At 39.8% G+C, this 13,558-nt stretch overlaps 2 protein-coding genes across 5 annotated transcripts; one reads left to right on the top strand and one right to left on the bottom strand.

Moving 5' to 3' along the window:
* Positions 1 to 743: 743 nt before the first annotated feature.
* Positions 744 to 5,689, bottom strand: HAUS2 (HAUS augmin like complex subunit 2). The gene is made up of 6 exons (XM_050897459.1): positions 5,443 to 5,689; positions 4,617 to 4,709; positions 3,193 to 3,262; positions 2,217 to 2,349; positions 1,437 to 1,545; positions 744 to 1,299 (listed from the first exon to the last, which is right to left on the bottom strand). Exons 1-6 carry the CDS (start codon positions 5,671 to 5,673, stop codon positions 1,150 to 1,152), a joined length of 786 nt encoding a protein of 261 aa, XP_050753416.1. The 5' UTR covers positions 5,674 to 5,689; the 3' UTR covers positions 744 to 1,149.
* A 162-nt stretch (positions 5,690 to 5,851) lies between these two features.
* On the top strand, positions 5,852 to 12,059 carry LRRC57 (leucine rich repeat containing 57). Of its 4 annotated transcripts, none has more exons than XM_050898216.1 (6): positions 5,852 to 5,890; positions 6,667 to 6,845; positions 8,072 to 8,207; positions 9,244 to 9,512; positions 9,991 to 10,176; positions 10,777 to 12,059. In XM_050898216.1, exons 2-6 carry the CDS (start codon positions 6,762 to 6,764, stop codon positions 10,816 to 10,818), a joined length of 717 nt encoding a protein of 238 aa, XP_050754173.1. In that variant the 5' UTR covers positions 5,852 to 5,890; positions 6,667 to 6,761; the 3' UTR covers positions 10,819 to 12,059. The 4 variants fall into 4 exon arrangements, with proteins under 4 accessions (XP_050754173.1, XP_050754174.1, XP_050754172.1 ...); XM_050898217.1 differs by lacking the exon at positions 5,852 to 5,890 and adding an exon at positions 6,140 to 6,447; XM_050898215.1 differs by lacking the exon at positions 5,852 to 5,890 and adding an exon at positions 6,140 to 6,531.
* The last annotated feature ends 1,499 nt before the right edge of the window (positions 12,060 to 13,558 follow it).

Here is a 13,558-nt window from a genome sequence, read left to right as displayed (position 1 = left end):
AAAATTTCAAATATAGAGTAGACCAATTATAAGTCAGTCAGATCAGAGCATGCTCAACAAAGAACTAAAGATTTTTTCCTTAGGCTTTTTTGCAATAATCAGGTAACTACAGCGGAATTTGTGTGGTACTGAGCCACCTAGTGGTTACTTTCAAAAAATAAAGGGCTCTTATTTTCAGAAACAGAAATCAACAAGTTGGATTTATGAAGAATTCAGGTAACATAAACGATGCAATGGTAGAAAGGAATACATCTGCACCACTTCCAGTTTGCTCTGTATCCTTAATACAAAACCGGACATCCTCCAAAGACAACCAACTGTCCTGGTTTACAGATGTCCTGCTAGTGAAATTTTACCAACAAGTCTTTTCATGACGTAAGTCGCTAAGGTTGCAAACTGCAACAATCAATGCTTTCACTAAATTGTCAGTCACACTCACGGAACAAGAGTTTTATTCTAAGGGGGGAGCACTGAAAATAGGGCAAGCAACAGAAGAGGAGAGACTGAAGAATATATTTATCACTGTCATAGAAGCGTGGTTTGCAAATCAGTAGACCTGCCATGTATCACTGAGTTCATTCCCTGCTTTCCCACAAAACCACATCATAGCCATAATAAACTGTAACTTAAAACTAGTTTAATTTCTTGGTTCGAACCCCTATGGAAGCATAAGCTGGGACCTAAGACTTTGCACTGTTCTTTTAATTACAGGATTTTGTAACAAAATAAAAAGCAAGAAACTGTGCTCTTGAAATCTAGTGCTTTTATTGAAGTTTTATAGTGACATACAAAAGACAGTGTATTATCAAGATGCTTATAAAAATTAATAGAGACACTATAGCAAGTGCATAAGAAATATCAAAACAAATTTGCATTGAAGATACAGGCTCCAAAGGAATCCTGTCCAATTATTTCAAAAAGGAACTCCTTACCAGTCTTCTCAGTAGTCTGTCTTCCTATGAGCTACTGCTCGTTGTCCTTTTTTTTTTTTCTTTTTTTTAAATAGTTGGAGAACTGTTACATCAGAACAGAAATATAACTACCTATGAAGTCCCTGTTGGATTAAAGCACAACTATGTTGTAGTTTTCACAGAAGACCGTAAAAAGGTAGTTCTTTGAATAGCCATCCTATTTGAGGAAAATGATTTGTTAGGTGAAAGATAAGCCAAAGTCCAATTCAGCAGTATTGCAGATGCTATCAGAATATACTTCTTTTTGCAGTTCTCTCCATTTCAATATTTGCTCTGCCAGCTCCTCCAACTCCATCACAAGCACCTCTGTTTTTGTCAAAGCAGTGTCCTGAAGCAGAAAAGAGTTGGATTTCATCTCTATACATCCTGTCAATCTAGCAGGACATAAAAATAACCTAAACAACCAAACAGCATTGAATTCTTAATGCTAGAGGAGACAGAAGGCTCAGTTATTTTGCTACTCACCATATTCTTCACAATGTTCGGTATCTGAGGGATGCTTCTTGCGGTCTGCAAATGGCTTTCAAGCTTCTCAATGAAAGTCACAGCCTCAGTCAACAAATCTACTACATACCTGTAACCAAGAGTGAACCGCCTACTCAAATGTTGTGCAAAACAATGAGGAATTAATACTTCCAAGCTCTTATTTCTTTCCCCTGTGGGTTTTCTCAGTCCTCTTCTCCAGTTTTATGCAAGTTCCTAACCATCTAATTAATGTCTCTGCAACTACACTTCTTTTATGACTCTCAGCAACAAGTAGGGCAGGAATTACAGAAGTGAATATGCAATTCTTCACTAACTGACTAGATTTTCAGACCATAAGAAGGAGGACTATATTTTTAAAACATGTATTATGCACGTCTGGGTATCATTCACACACATTCTGAGCAAGTCACAGTGGAAGGAAGACACCAAATGCTAAAGTAACAATTCCTACCTATGCAGAAGCACAATGAATCAAGCATTTAACACACCTGTTTAAAACAATACATCACAAATTGTTCTGTAATCTTCAGAAGACAAGACCAATAACCTAAGCAATTATTCATAAAAATATGTATCACTACCTTTCTATGAATTTAGCAATGAGTAAACTACTAGCTTTTAGCTGAGGTTCTGCTACCATTTTTTATTTCTAGTCTTAACAATGGAAAAGTGAACGAAAGCATGCAATTTTTACTGCCTATTAGTTCAAATTAATTTGGACTCATGCAAACAAAGAGCAATTATTTTCTCTATGCCTACTTGTGGAAAGTAGCCTCAATAGGCAGGCTCTCTTGACATCTGGGCTTTATCAACCTCTTTCTAAGAGCCCTCTTCTCTTTCAGTACGGCTTCCAAATGTCTGTTCATGTCTTGCAAAATCTCGCATTTTTTGCCTATAAAATAAAATTGCAAAGTTGAACCTATTGTCCAGCTAAAACAAGAGCAAAATTTCTTCTGGAGAAAGACAGAAAGAAAAAGTCTGATCTATTGCACTGGACAGTTTACACTCAAGAAAGGTATCATTAATCAGAATGACTTTTGTTGGAGTGTATAGGACTTAATATCAGCATGCACCTCAAAGTCACAATACCTACTTTTTAGAGATATAGCTGTGTTAATTGTTTTACATTATCTATGATTTTAAGTAAACTGTCTTTGAAATGAAACCAACTTCTTAAACTATCCCATAGCACTGAAGTATCACAATATACTTCACTAGCCTAACCAGTAGTAGCAAGCTGGAATGTTTTTAAGCATCCATCAAATCATAGTGGCAAAAGTGCAAAATAATAAAGAAATGAATACATATGCTCCCAAAATACTAAAATAAAAATCCAAGTAATTTTAGGGGCATACAGATGCAGCAGAAATACATCGAGCTACTGGAAAAGCAGCAAAGTAGCACACAGGCCAAGGGAAGCAAATCAGGTTACTGATGACCTCAGAAGTCCTGATGCTCCACTGACTCTGGGGAGCTGACCACACAGACATACAACTTTTTTGGAGAATGAGTTACACATGGAGCTTCTACTGCTCCGTAGGACAGCAGACGATGCAGATTCAAATAGTATGGAGGCATTCTTTAGGGGCTAATAAAACACCTGCCACCTCTAACAAGCTATCTAGTGGAGACAGCTGCAATAACTTCTAGAAGTGTCACATACTCAGATGAAACATTAATCTGCTGATGAAGTCATTTAACACTCTTGGTTTTTCTAAGGTACAACTGCACTTACCTAAGTAAAAAGGGTGAGCAATATCTGCTGTCTCCTTCTCCAACTGCAGAATTTCAGTTTTCAGTTTCTTCTACAACAATAACAACATTAAATGAAAATGCATTTTTAACATACTTATCCAGATATTGTTGACTCTCTTTGGGTGGGGGAAGAAGTAGAAAAGGAGAAAGCTGGAGCATGGAGGAGAGCAAGCGTGTGAAAGAGTGAGCATTTGCGTGAGAGCATGTTACCGTGCTCTCTGGAGTGTTTGTCCAACTGAGTGGGGCTTTTTTGGTCAATAGGAAAAGACTGTTTAAAAAAACCTAAACAATTTGGTGATTTATTGGGAATTTGTGCTGGAAAAGACAGATCCTGCAATTCATTCCTAAAACACAAACTTACATGTCCTACAAAGCAGTTTCATAGTCTATATTCTACTAAAGAACCTCTCAGCCCCAAGTTTCCTCCTTCTGGCAAAGATTGGTTTGTGTTGGGTTGGGTTTTTTTAGCTGTGGGAGAAGCTCTCTCAGGTGAAACTCCTAGCTTTAATTCTTTCCAATGATAAACCAGCACAAGAGCAGCAGATACCTTCCTGTGGCTGAAAAGAGTTGTGGTTGTTTTGGCTAGACAAGAGAAGACTGAGGAAAGTATAGAAGAGGATGACATATCAGTCTCTCAGGACACACAGAGAACTGTAGCTTTGCTTTTCTTGATCACTGAGGAGAGGACAAAAATAAACTTGCTTCACTCACAGCATATTGAACATTTGCCAGAGAGAGTACTTTTTATGTGAAACTTTCCAGCAAAGGAGGCTAAGTAGCCACCTCACTGGGAGCTGGAAACTGTTTGTTCTTTCTGCCCATCAATACAGGATGATGCCAGCTGTTTAACTCATTCTCCAAAAAACTAAATGGTGAATTTGTCACACTGCTTTGCAGTAAGGCTTTCTAGCTGCTGCAGCCCACATTGTGTAACTTAATAAATACAGTTTTTGTACCAGCAAGCAAATGTTCAGAAAACATCATCATAAAATACAAGCCAACAGCCAATTCAGGCAGTCAGAAGTGACTGAGGTTACCTCTTGCTAACCAACAAAATCGTCTAGTTGCCTATAAAGAAACACATTTTTGTGAATTGAAGTCAACTACAAATTCTTATTTGTTCTTCAGTTTCTTCAGAAAATTTCAGGTAACACTTCAGTCAAAGATGCAGGCTGCTGCATCTTTCCAGTTGTACCGAAAACTTTTGTTTCATAATTTTGTTCTTTTCTTTATGACAACTCAGTCCACTGGGGAAAAAGTGCCAACTGTTAAACACCTAAACTGGTAAAAAAACCGCAAAACATGAAACAATAGCACATGGCAGTGCGATACCTCATCAGGTGCCATGTATTATCTCTAAGTATTGAAGTGTTGAGTGTACACTGACAACAGTAAAGGCTGTACCTCATTGATTTCAGCTTGAATGTTTGCCATTTTTTCCACCTCTGAGAACTTCACAAAGCACGGGGCTTTTCTACAGGTTAAATCCAATGTCTCCTGTAAAAGGAAAACAATGGGAACAAATGCAGTCAGCAGCAAGAATGTATCAGGCAAATTCTCAAGACTGGCTTTTAATAGTCTAAAGTTACTGTTATCTCTTGCACTACACAATACAGTAAATTTCATCTGAACAACTCACAAAATACACACGTTATTTGGGGAAAACGAACACGAGTGAAAATAAAGTTTCATAAAAGGCAGTATGAGAGCACTCTCAACAATACTGGCTTGCATGCCGCTGGAACGCACCAGAGGTCATAAAAAACCCTCACGTCTACGCTCCAGAAAAATACACACCAGAAGGTACGGTTATTCCTAGTAAGGAAAGGTGGCATCAGCCAAAAATGTAAGAGATCCCACAATAAAAGGAAAAACTTCTCTGCCTTTCAAATTAACAAGCATTTATGCAAACAGTAACACGGTTCAGCACTTTCAACGCAACCTTATGTCAAGACACAGAGCCGGCACTGTAGCGGATAAGGCACTAAAGCACAGGTCTGTCCGCCTGAAGGTTGAGTGTGAGGCACTGCACCTTCGAAAGGAGGCAGGCAGGACACACGTACTTGCAGGACGGGCACAGAAGGAAGAGGAGAGCTGCGACACAGCACCTGAGCCACGGCTTCTCCAGACCTTTACCACAGGTAGCTTTTGTTACGCCACTATTTTCCCCGCTGCCCCCAGCTTGCGCAGCCGCTCCAGCGCGGCCCCCTCTAGGCCCCCGGGCCGTTACCTGGCTCACGACGCCCGCCGCCAGGCACCGCGCCAGCAGGACGGCCGCCGCCGTGGGCTGCCCCGGCTCCCAGGGGCGGCGGACAGCCGCAGCGCCGCTCTTCTCCTCACCGTTCTTCGCGCCTCGCCGCCGGCTCAGCTCCTGCGCCCTCCGCGCAGGCCCGGCCGCCCCGCGGGGCCTGGATCTGGCGGCCGCCGTCGCTGCGGAAGCGGGGCGGCGACGCTCCGCCATGCTGGGTGCCCCGGAAGCCCTGGCGGACGGCGGCATCCATGGCTGGCGGGCGGCCGCCATGTTGGGTGTGACAGGAACGGGAGGTGACACGCGTCCGGTTCCGGGGGAGCCGGTAAGTGCTTTTGGAGCGTCGGTTCTCGAAGGGCGGAGGCGGAGCGCGGGGGAGGGTGCGGGGGGCTCCGCCGCCGCGGAGCGTCGGCGTGTGGCGCCTGTACAGGTGGGTTGGAGCGGGCTGGGCTGGGCCCAGCTGCCCCCGCCGGAGCTCACTGCGGGGCCGGGGCTGGGGCGAGGGTCAAGCGGCCCCCGTGGGGCCGGAGCAGCCGGGGCGGGGTTGAGGCGGGGGGATCGGGGCCTGCAGCGGGTCATTGCTGGCTTCGCCCCTTGCCGAGGGTCCTGCCGACCCGCTTCTAGCCGTCGCGGCAGGGAGTACTTCTTCTCTTGGGCTGCTCGTCCCGGCTGTTTACGTGCTGTATGAGGCTTTATTCCCCACCTCCCGGCTACAAACCTGACGCTAATCCTTCGGCCTGTAACCTGGCCTGCTTTGTCCTAGAGTTTAAACCCTGCTGGAGTTATGGGAGATGGATGTCGTGTGTCTGCATCGAGAGTCACAGCAAAGGAGTCGAATCTCTAAATGAAACAAATATTTCCAAAAAAGCAAATAAAACTGTAGTATTGACAGCAGGTCAGTGCTGGTAGATGCCACTGAAATCTTGGCCAGTCTCCATGGAGAATCTCCTTACACTACTGGAGCCTGAAAGAGGCAAAATGTGGAAAGTATGCAATTTTTCCACTTGGTTTTAACTACTTGTCGCATCATTTCAATGTTCAGACTGCTGTAATGAAGGCACCTTAAGCTAGGTAAATCTTTTAAGTTCTAGGTTCTAGTTATGAGGCAGATGAAAATGCAGCACTGAAATGGTTCAGTATCTTGAAATGCTTGTAGTGTTGAAGACAGTACACATAAAATGACTTTTTACATTTGCTTTATCACAGAGACTTTGGATTGCAGTTCTCTAGCACAGAATAACTGAAAGAAACTGGCTGAGACTGTCACTCAGACTCTGTATGCTTGACAGAGAACTGTTAGGATGGGAAATAGTGCATTAAAAGCCCACCTGGAGACAGCACAGAAAACTGGTGTGTTTCAGCTAACGGGAAAGGGACTTACAGAGGTAATGTAACTGTAGGGGAAACGTGGCTGTTTGTGTGCATGACTGACACTTTGGGAGAGAAATTTCCACCTCATCGTCATAATGCACTGCATACATGTATTTCTCATAAATAGTGATTGATAATACTATTTCAAGAATTTTTTTTTTCCTTTTTTGCAGAGCAGATTTTTGCTTGCACTGTCTTCTGAGTGAGGATTTATCTGTCAGGGCACTTGTATGCTTATGAGCTTATGCTTTAAAGTGCATGTATGTTCAAGAAGTACTAGTTTTGATGTTGTGCTTTTTAAAAAAAGGGCTGTAAACTTGAGGGAAAAAAATGTAAATTTTGTAACTGTATTGTTACCTAGAAAGATACTCCACAATTTGTTGCATTTAGATACTTATGCTGTATTTAATTGTATTCATATGAATAGTCTGTACAGGCTGTTCACTGGGCTGCAAGCATCTTAAAGTTTATTATATTGGAAATTGTCTTGATTTTGACTCAACTGCAGAAAAACATGGAATGTCCTGGAACCATAAATTGAGTAACAATTCTCAGGATAGCCAAAGTAACTCTATATTGCCGTAATTTTCCAAGACTTTTCTAAAGTATCTTCTTCCACTATCCTACCTTCTCTCTTCCCTTTTCCTCTGCCAGACCAAAGGAGAACCAAAACCACTGGCCTGTTCACTAGGACTCGCTGATGGTGATTGTCAGGTTTTTCTTTTTTTCAGCTCGGTGCCAAGTGCAGATTAAAGTGGTTCAAGTTGTAAATAAGAATAAGGAAAATGGTTTACATAATTATTTAAAAAGGAAAGCAAGAGAAAAATTTCCCAGTCCTACTGTGCTAAAATATAGAATTGTTAACTAGCTGTAGAATATTTTTAAATGACAGGCATCTTTAAGAGAAACACACAGGAGGACTAAAACAAATGAGCTCATGTCATGGTATACTTTCTTCTCCCTTTTTATTTTAAATTCTTTGGATTAAAAACTACTCTTCCTAGATGTTAGACTGTCTCCTTTATATCCCTTTTCCCTTCCTCAGATGAAAAAATATTTTTAAAAATATGTATTAAGCAAATTTGCCAGCTTAGTTGCATACTGTGGTGATTGGACATTGTGATACCTATGACAGTATGTAATAGCGATGCAAATTTCAATTAAAATTCTAAGCTGTGTAAGTTGAACATTTGAAGTTGTATCAACTATTTAAATGCTGTGTCTTTTTTCTCCCCCATAGTTTCCTGAAGATCTGCAGAAGCTAACAAGCAACTTAAGGACAATAGACTTGTCGAACAACAAAATAGAGCTCTTGCCACCACTCATTGGAAAATTTTCCTTTTTGAAGAGCCTTGTTCTAAACAACAACAAACTGAGTATGCCTGCTAATTAATATCTCCACAGATTTTTAAAATAATAACCTAACTTCTCTGATCAGAAACTAAATTTAATGATTTAACTCTCACAGGATGTAAATGGGGAGTTTAGTCACCTAAACTGAAATCTTTGGAGTTCATGTACAGGAAAAAAAAACCCCAAACCCATAAATTCTTCAAAACTAGTTGCCAGCTTAGTTGTATTACCAGTTTTACAATAACATGTAAGTACTTAAAACCGTAACGTTTCTGTGCTGTGACTTGTCTGATCTGAAGGTTTAACAGTGTCAGATGGTTTAGTACTTGCATAGAGGACAGGTAATGAAGATGATCTGTAGAAAATGTTGCTGGCCATTCAATGGTTGTTACTGTTTCTGTTAGACAAACATCCAACTTTATAGAAAAATTAGGATGAGGTGAAGAAACTAACTTTTTTATGCATTAATTGTGTATTATCTGCCTTTTTGAAAGACAAATGTAATTTACAAATCTCTTTGACTCTATAGTGCAACTCAGGAGTGCTACAGGTTATACATGTGTGTAGGCAGAATGAGGGATAAATGAATGCCAGCAGAGCTTACCTGGTGAGGCTGATATGCTGGTATGATATGGTATGAATTATCTGAGAATTACCTATCTGAGTAATACCTTTAAAGGGCTGCAGCTGACCTGAAGCTGTGAATTGTGTGGTACTTCAAATGTCATAGAATACATTGGCGAAGTGGTTAGTAAGGAGTATAACTGATAGGCTAAAATCCTCTCAGAGTAGTGTTTTCAGCCTGTGATTTGAAGGTCTGCCTTGTCTGCAGATTATTTTTAAGATATTTATGGAAGTTGGTTAAAAAGTACGTGTTGTCAGTGGGCTTAAGTTTCTGTGCAGGGATCTGTGCCTTCGTTGGAAAATGGGGAGGAATCCTGTGAGAAATTACTGTAATATAGCACTGTTTTCCATGCAGAAGCTTATTTGAATTAAATGGGTATGAATCTTTACTGCTCTTTGTTTAGGTCATCTCTTTGTTCCGTCATTTATTTCTAGCTGCTTTACCTGAGGAGCTGTGTAAACTGAAAAAACTGGAAACACTACACTTGAATGGCAATCACTTGAGGCAGCTACCGGCTGCGTTTGGACAACTTTCAGCTCTCAAAACCCTGAGCCTTTCTGGAAACCAGCTTCGGACTGTGCCCACACAACTTGGTGGTCTTTGCCACTTGGATGTGGTAGATCTGTCAAGAAACCAGATCCAAAATGTGCCCGACACTGTGGGAGAATTGCAGGCTATCGAACTCAATTTGAATCAGAATCAGGTCTGGTAACTGAGATGATATGGGCATGTAGATTTAGGACATGGTTTATCTTGGACTTAGTACATCCACAGAACATAAGCTGAGACCATCAAAACTTTATCGCTAAAAGACATCTCCTGGACACAACAGAAATGAGGGATCATAACTAGAATTTATGTACTGATACATCCAACTGCCTGATTTGACTAACTAACAAATCCTGAATTTAGTCATACAGAAAACTATTTGAACAGTTCTTGAGTAGGAATCTGATAAACAGATGTGTAGGTTGCCTGTCATCATGGAAGAAAAAAAAGTTACTTGGATTTTTTATCATTATTATTGTTGCTTACGCATTGTTGTTAAGTAGTTACTGTTAATGTATTTTATATTTACAACACGGTAATTGTTCCATATTAGTCTGAAACAAATCACTTTAAGTAATCGTGGATCACTAACTTTTTAATCCCACTTCTCTTTGTTTTTTTATTTCTACCAGATTTCCCAGATCTCAGTGCAGATCTCCCACTGTCCACGCCTCAAAGTCCTGCGTTTAGAAGAAAACTGTCTAGAACTCAGCATGCTTCCTCAAAGTATCCTCAGTGATTCCCAGATCTCACTGCTTGCAGTAGAAGGCAACCTCTTTGAAATCAAGAAACTCAGAGAACTGGAAGGTTACGACAAGGTTTGTGTCTTTTTTTTTTTTTTTGGTCTTTTTTTTAAAGAAGCTTCTGGTGAAGTTCTTACCCAGTACCTCCTCAGAATACTAAGCTTTTATGCTGGTGAATAAAAGCACAGTCTATTGGTATTGTCACTGGTACTGGATTCGTAAGTAACCTCTGAAAAGAATTTCAAGAGTTCTTCAAAGATTAACTTCGTCATAGGATTCAGGATCAGTGTTCTTTCATCAACATCTTTTGAAGGGTAGCTAATGATGACCAGGTGCATGTCTTCACTTTGATGGGACAAAAAATAATGGATGCTTCCTATTATGCAGCATTATTAACTCTTTAACATTAGTTCATCCTTAACACTTGAGATCTGACTGTTCAGCACTGTGAGGACTTTCTTTCTAGAACATTAATCTGAATTACAGCAAATGGCAGAAAATTTTTTTGGTTTTTTTGTTTGTTTGAAATTAAAGCTCTAATGGTTATATCTGGGAAATGAAAATATGCTTTAGATGCAGAATGCTTTTGAGTCTGAGAGCAGAAGCCTAGCTGCTTTCAGTAGTAATGAATCTTGTATTAATTTCTGAATCTTAGATTTTTTGTTTTCTTTGTAGTACATGGAACGATTTACAGCTACAAAGAAGAAGTTTGCATGATCATTTTTCTGACCCTGTGTATTCCCAGTAAGAAGAGTTAGTGACTGAAGCACCTGCTTCACTGACTTAACCCAAGACTGATGAAGGAGATGATCAGAGTACTCCTCCTCTAGTAGCCTGATACGGTCTGTTAAGGCCACGTTGAATAAACTTGAACTAGAGAACATGGGTATTGAACTGATGAACCTGCCCAGGGGCCAGTTTTGATTTTTGTGCCACTATAGCTTTTAACACAATACACGTTCTTCTTTGTCAGGGCTTGTTCTTTCACAGAGAAAGGGAATGAACATTTCAAAGTTGCCAGTTCCCTTTTGTCAGCAAGCTAGCTGTTGATTTGTAAGAGTATTATTTCTTCTGGAAACGTTTTTCCATGATAGCACATGGAAGTTCTACCACCAAAGCAGATCAGAAACTTTGTATGTGTATAGCAGTATTCTACAGAGAACACCTTTTACAGATGAGGTTTTAGTTTATAACCTGTATAAGTTTTTTACAAAGCACAAATAGTTGAGGCTAAGTTAAATGTTTTATTAACTGCTGCTGGTAACCAAATCATGGTTTGAGCATCCTTCATTCATATTTTACTGTACAGGCTTTCTTTTCCCATAAGCAAGAATTGCACTACAGTCCACTTCTGCTTGAGCTGTATCAAATAAAAATGAGGTTCATCTTCAATGTATTCAGTAAAAATGTATATTGCTGGAAAATATATCATCCTTGCACTGACTCCTTGTGTACAGAGCAATGCTGAAGGCTTTAGTTGTCAGCCTACTGCTGCTGCCTTATTACCAAAAGCACCTAGAAAGAGCTAAAAATGTATGCAATTATGTAACTTATACTGAAAAGGAAAATGTACTTGTTTATTTTAGTAAATAATTTTCAAAAAATCAGTTCAAGTTCATTTGGTTTAACTGCTGCTGTTGTCACTTTAACAAGTAGTACTAACCTATTACTGAAAGCCATCACTTAGGTACTTGGTTCCACAGGTTGGTAACAGCTATACTTCAACTGCTTTGAGAATGCAGAGGATTTGAGTATGTCAACACTTTGGTAGCAATTCAGTTGTTAATATGTACTGCATGCTCAAAACAGTGAAGTAGGAGCTATACTAAGTACACTTCTTGGCAAAATAAGCATGGATCCATCTATTCCTAATGAGACTGTCTTACATTAACTACTGTTCTACACTTAAGCTTTCCTACATGAGACAAGAAAGGCATTTGGACAGCAAGCTCCTTAAAGTTGCTGGTGTAATCATTAAATGTATTCAATGTCTTTTGCTGTCTGCATTTAGGAAAAATGAAGTGACCTCTGTGCCAATCTTTTTCCTCAATGTAACAACTATAAGATTAGTGATAAGCGGTTCTTTTATAAGATGCTCAGAAGAGGTATCTAGTTCCCTGACCCTGTTGCTGTCTTATTTCAATTCTTACAAAGTAATACCTGTCATAAGAGTGTTTTAGAGAACATCAGCTCCTTATTCAAAGGATGGATGTGATCCACCATTAAACAGGGAACCAGTTTTCCTTAACCCCCATTCCAGGTGTTATTTTATGGAACAACAACTAGCTTCCTGTAAGAAGCAGTTGACAGCAGACAATGTTTACAAGGCTACTTCATTTTGCAAGACATAACTAGGGAAGTGCTTTAAGAACACAACCTGTATGTTACCATAATGCAAGGCCCTGCATAGTCAGAAATCTGTTCAGCTTCATACTAATAGACTCCACAGATTATGACATGCAAACCCAGTAGTGAATAGTTTAAAGCCCCAGGCTTGTTTTAAATTTTAGCTCCTTCCACTTGATACCCAAATCCCATTTGAAGTATTAGCTTTTTTCCTAGAGATTTGCCATGCATGAGACATCCACAGAACAAAGCCCCTCAGTTAGCAGATTCCCCCTTTGCATTCACCAACTCTGACAACTACAAAGGAGTGATCTATCATCAATATGTATGCACTTGGCAACATTGTGCTGTGGTGATGTTGTATTTTTTTTTTAAACTGGAAATATCTGTGCTCAGACATATCGCTTCTCTCATTTAACATTTGTTTATCAGGATTCTTTTGTCTATTCAACAAAGATGTGTAAGATGACATGGTAGATCAGAACATTTAAAAATGATGCAGTTAGCATTGCTATGAAAAAAATCTTACTGCTTTTGGAAGTAGTTGAGAAAGTCAGTCAATGTTTCTCTTACATGATCACTAGTACATTTAGAAACCTTTCAATTACTCATTGTTAGGCTCCTTTGCTACCTTGGAGTTATGACAGCTACCAAAAATTTTGTAAAGCAAAAGGGAGAAACACCACGCAAAATACTGAATGGTGCTGAGTTAGTCCTGGATTAACCAAACTTGTTCAGAACAGAGGAAGACTATGTCTGTTTCAAGAAAAGCTGGTTGATACCCTCCCATGTTTTAGCTCACAGCAATAAATGTCACTGTTCTGTATATTTCAGCATTGTATGTAATCTATTAGTAGCTTTATATTGGGAGTTTCTCCATTTCCCCCTCTCACCACCCCCACTCTACAACAAGTGACACTAAGACAATTCTATTTCCATGCACAATTACACTTGCAGCTTTTTAGTTCTGGAATTATTGATGTAGAAAATGTTACCCTAGTTAACAATATAAACCATTCACATATTTTATTTCAGACCTATATCACTTGCTCTCCAATATTCCATTGCAGTAAGATATACTTTTCATCCATCTATTCAATCAACATTTAGA

This window comes from Gymnogyps californianus, chromosome 5 (assembly GCF_018139145.2).
Source record: "Gymnogyps californianus isolate 813 chromosome 5, ASM1813914v2, whole genome shotgun sequence".
NCBI lineage: Eukaryota > Metazoa > Chordata > Aves > Accipitriformes > Cathartidae > Gymnogyps > Gymnogyps californianus.
This window is presented reverse-complemented; position numbering and strand designations above follow the sequence as displayed.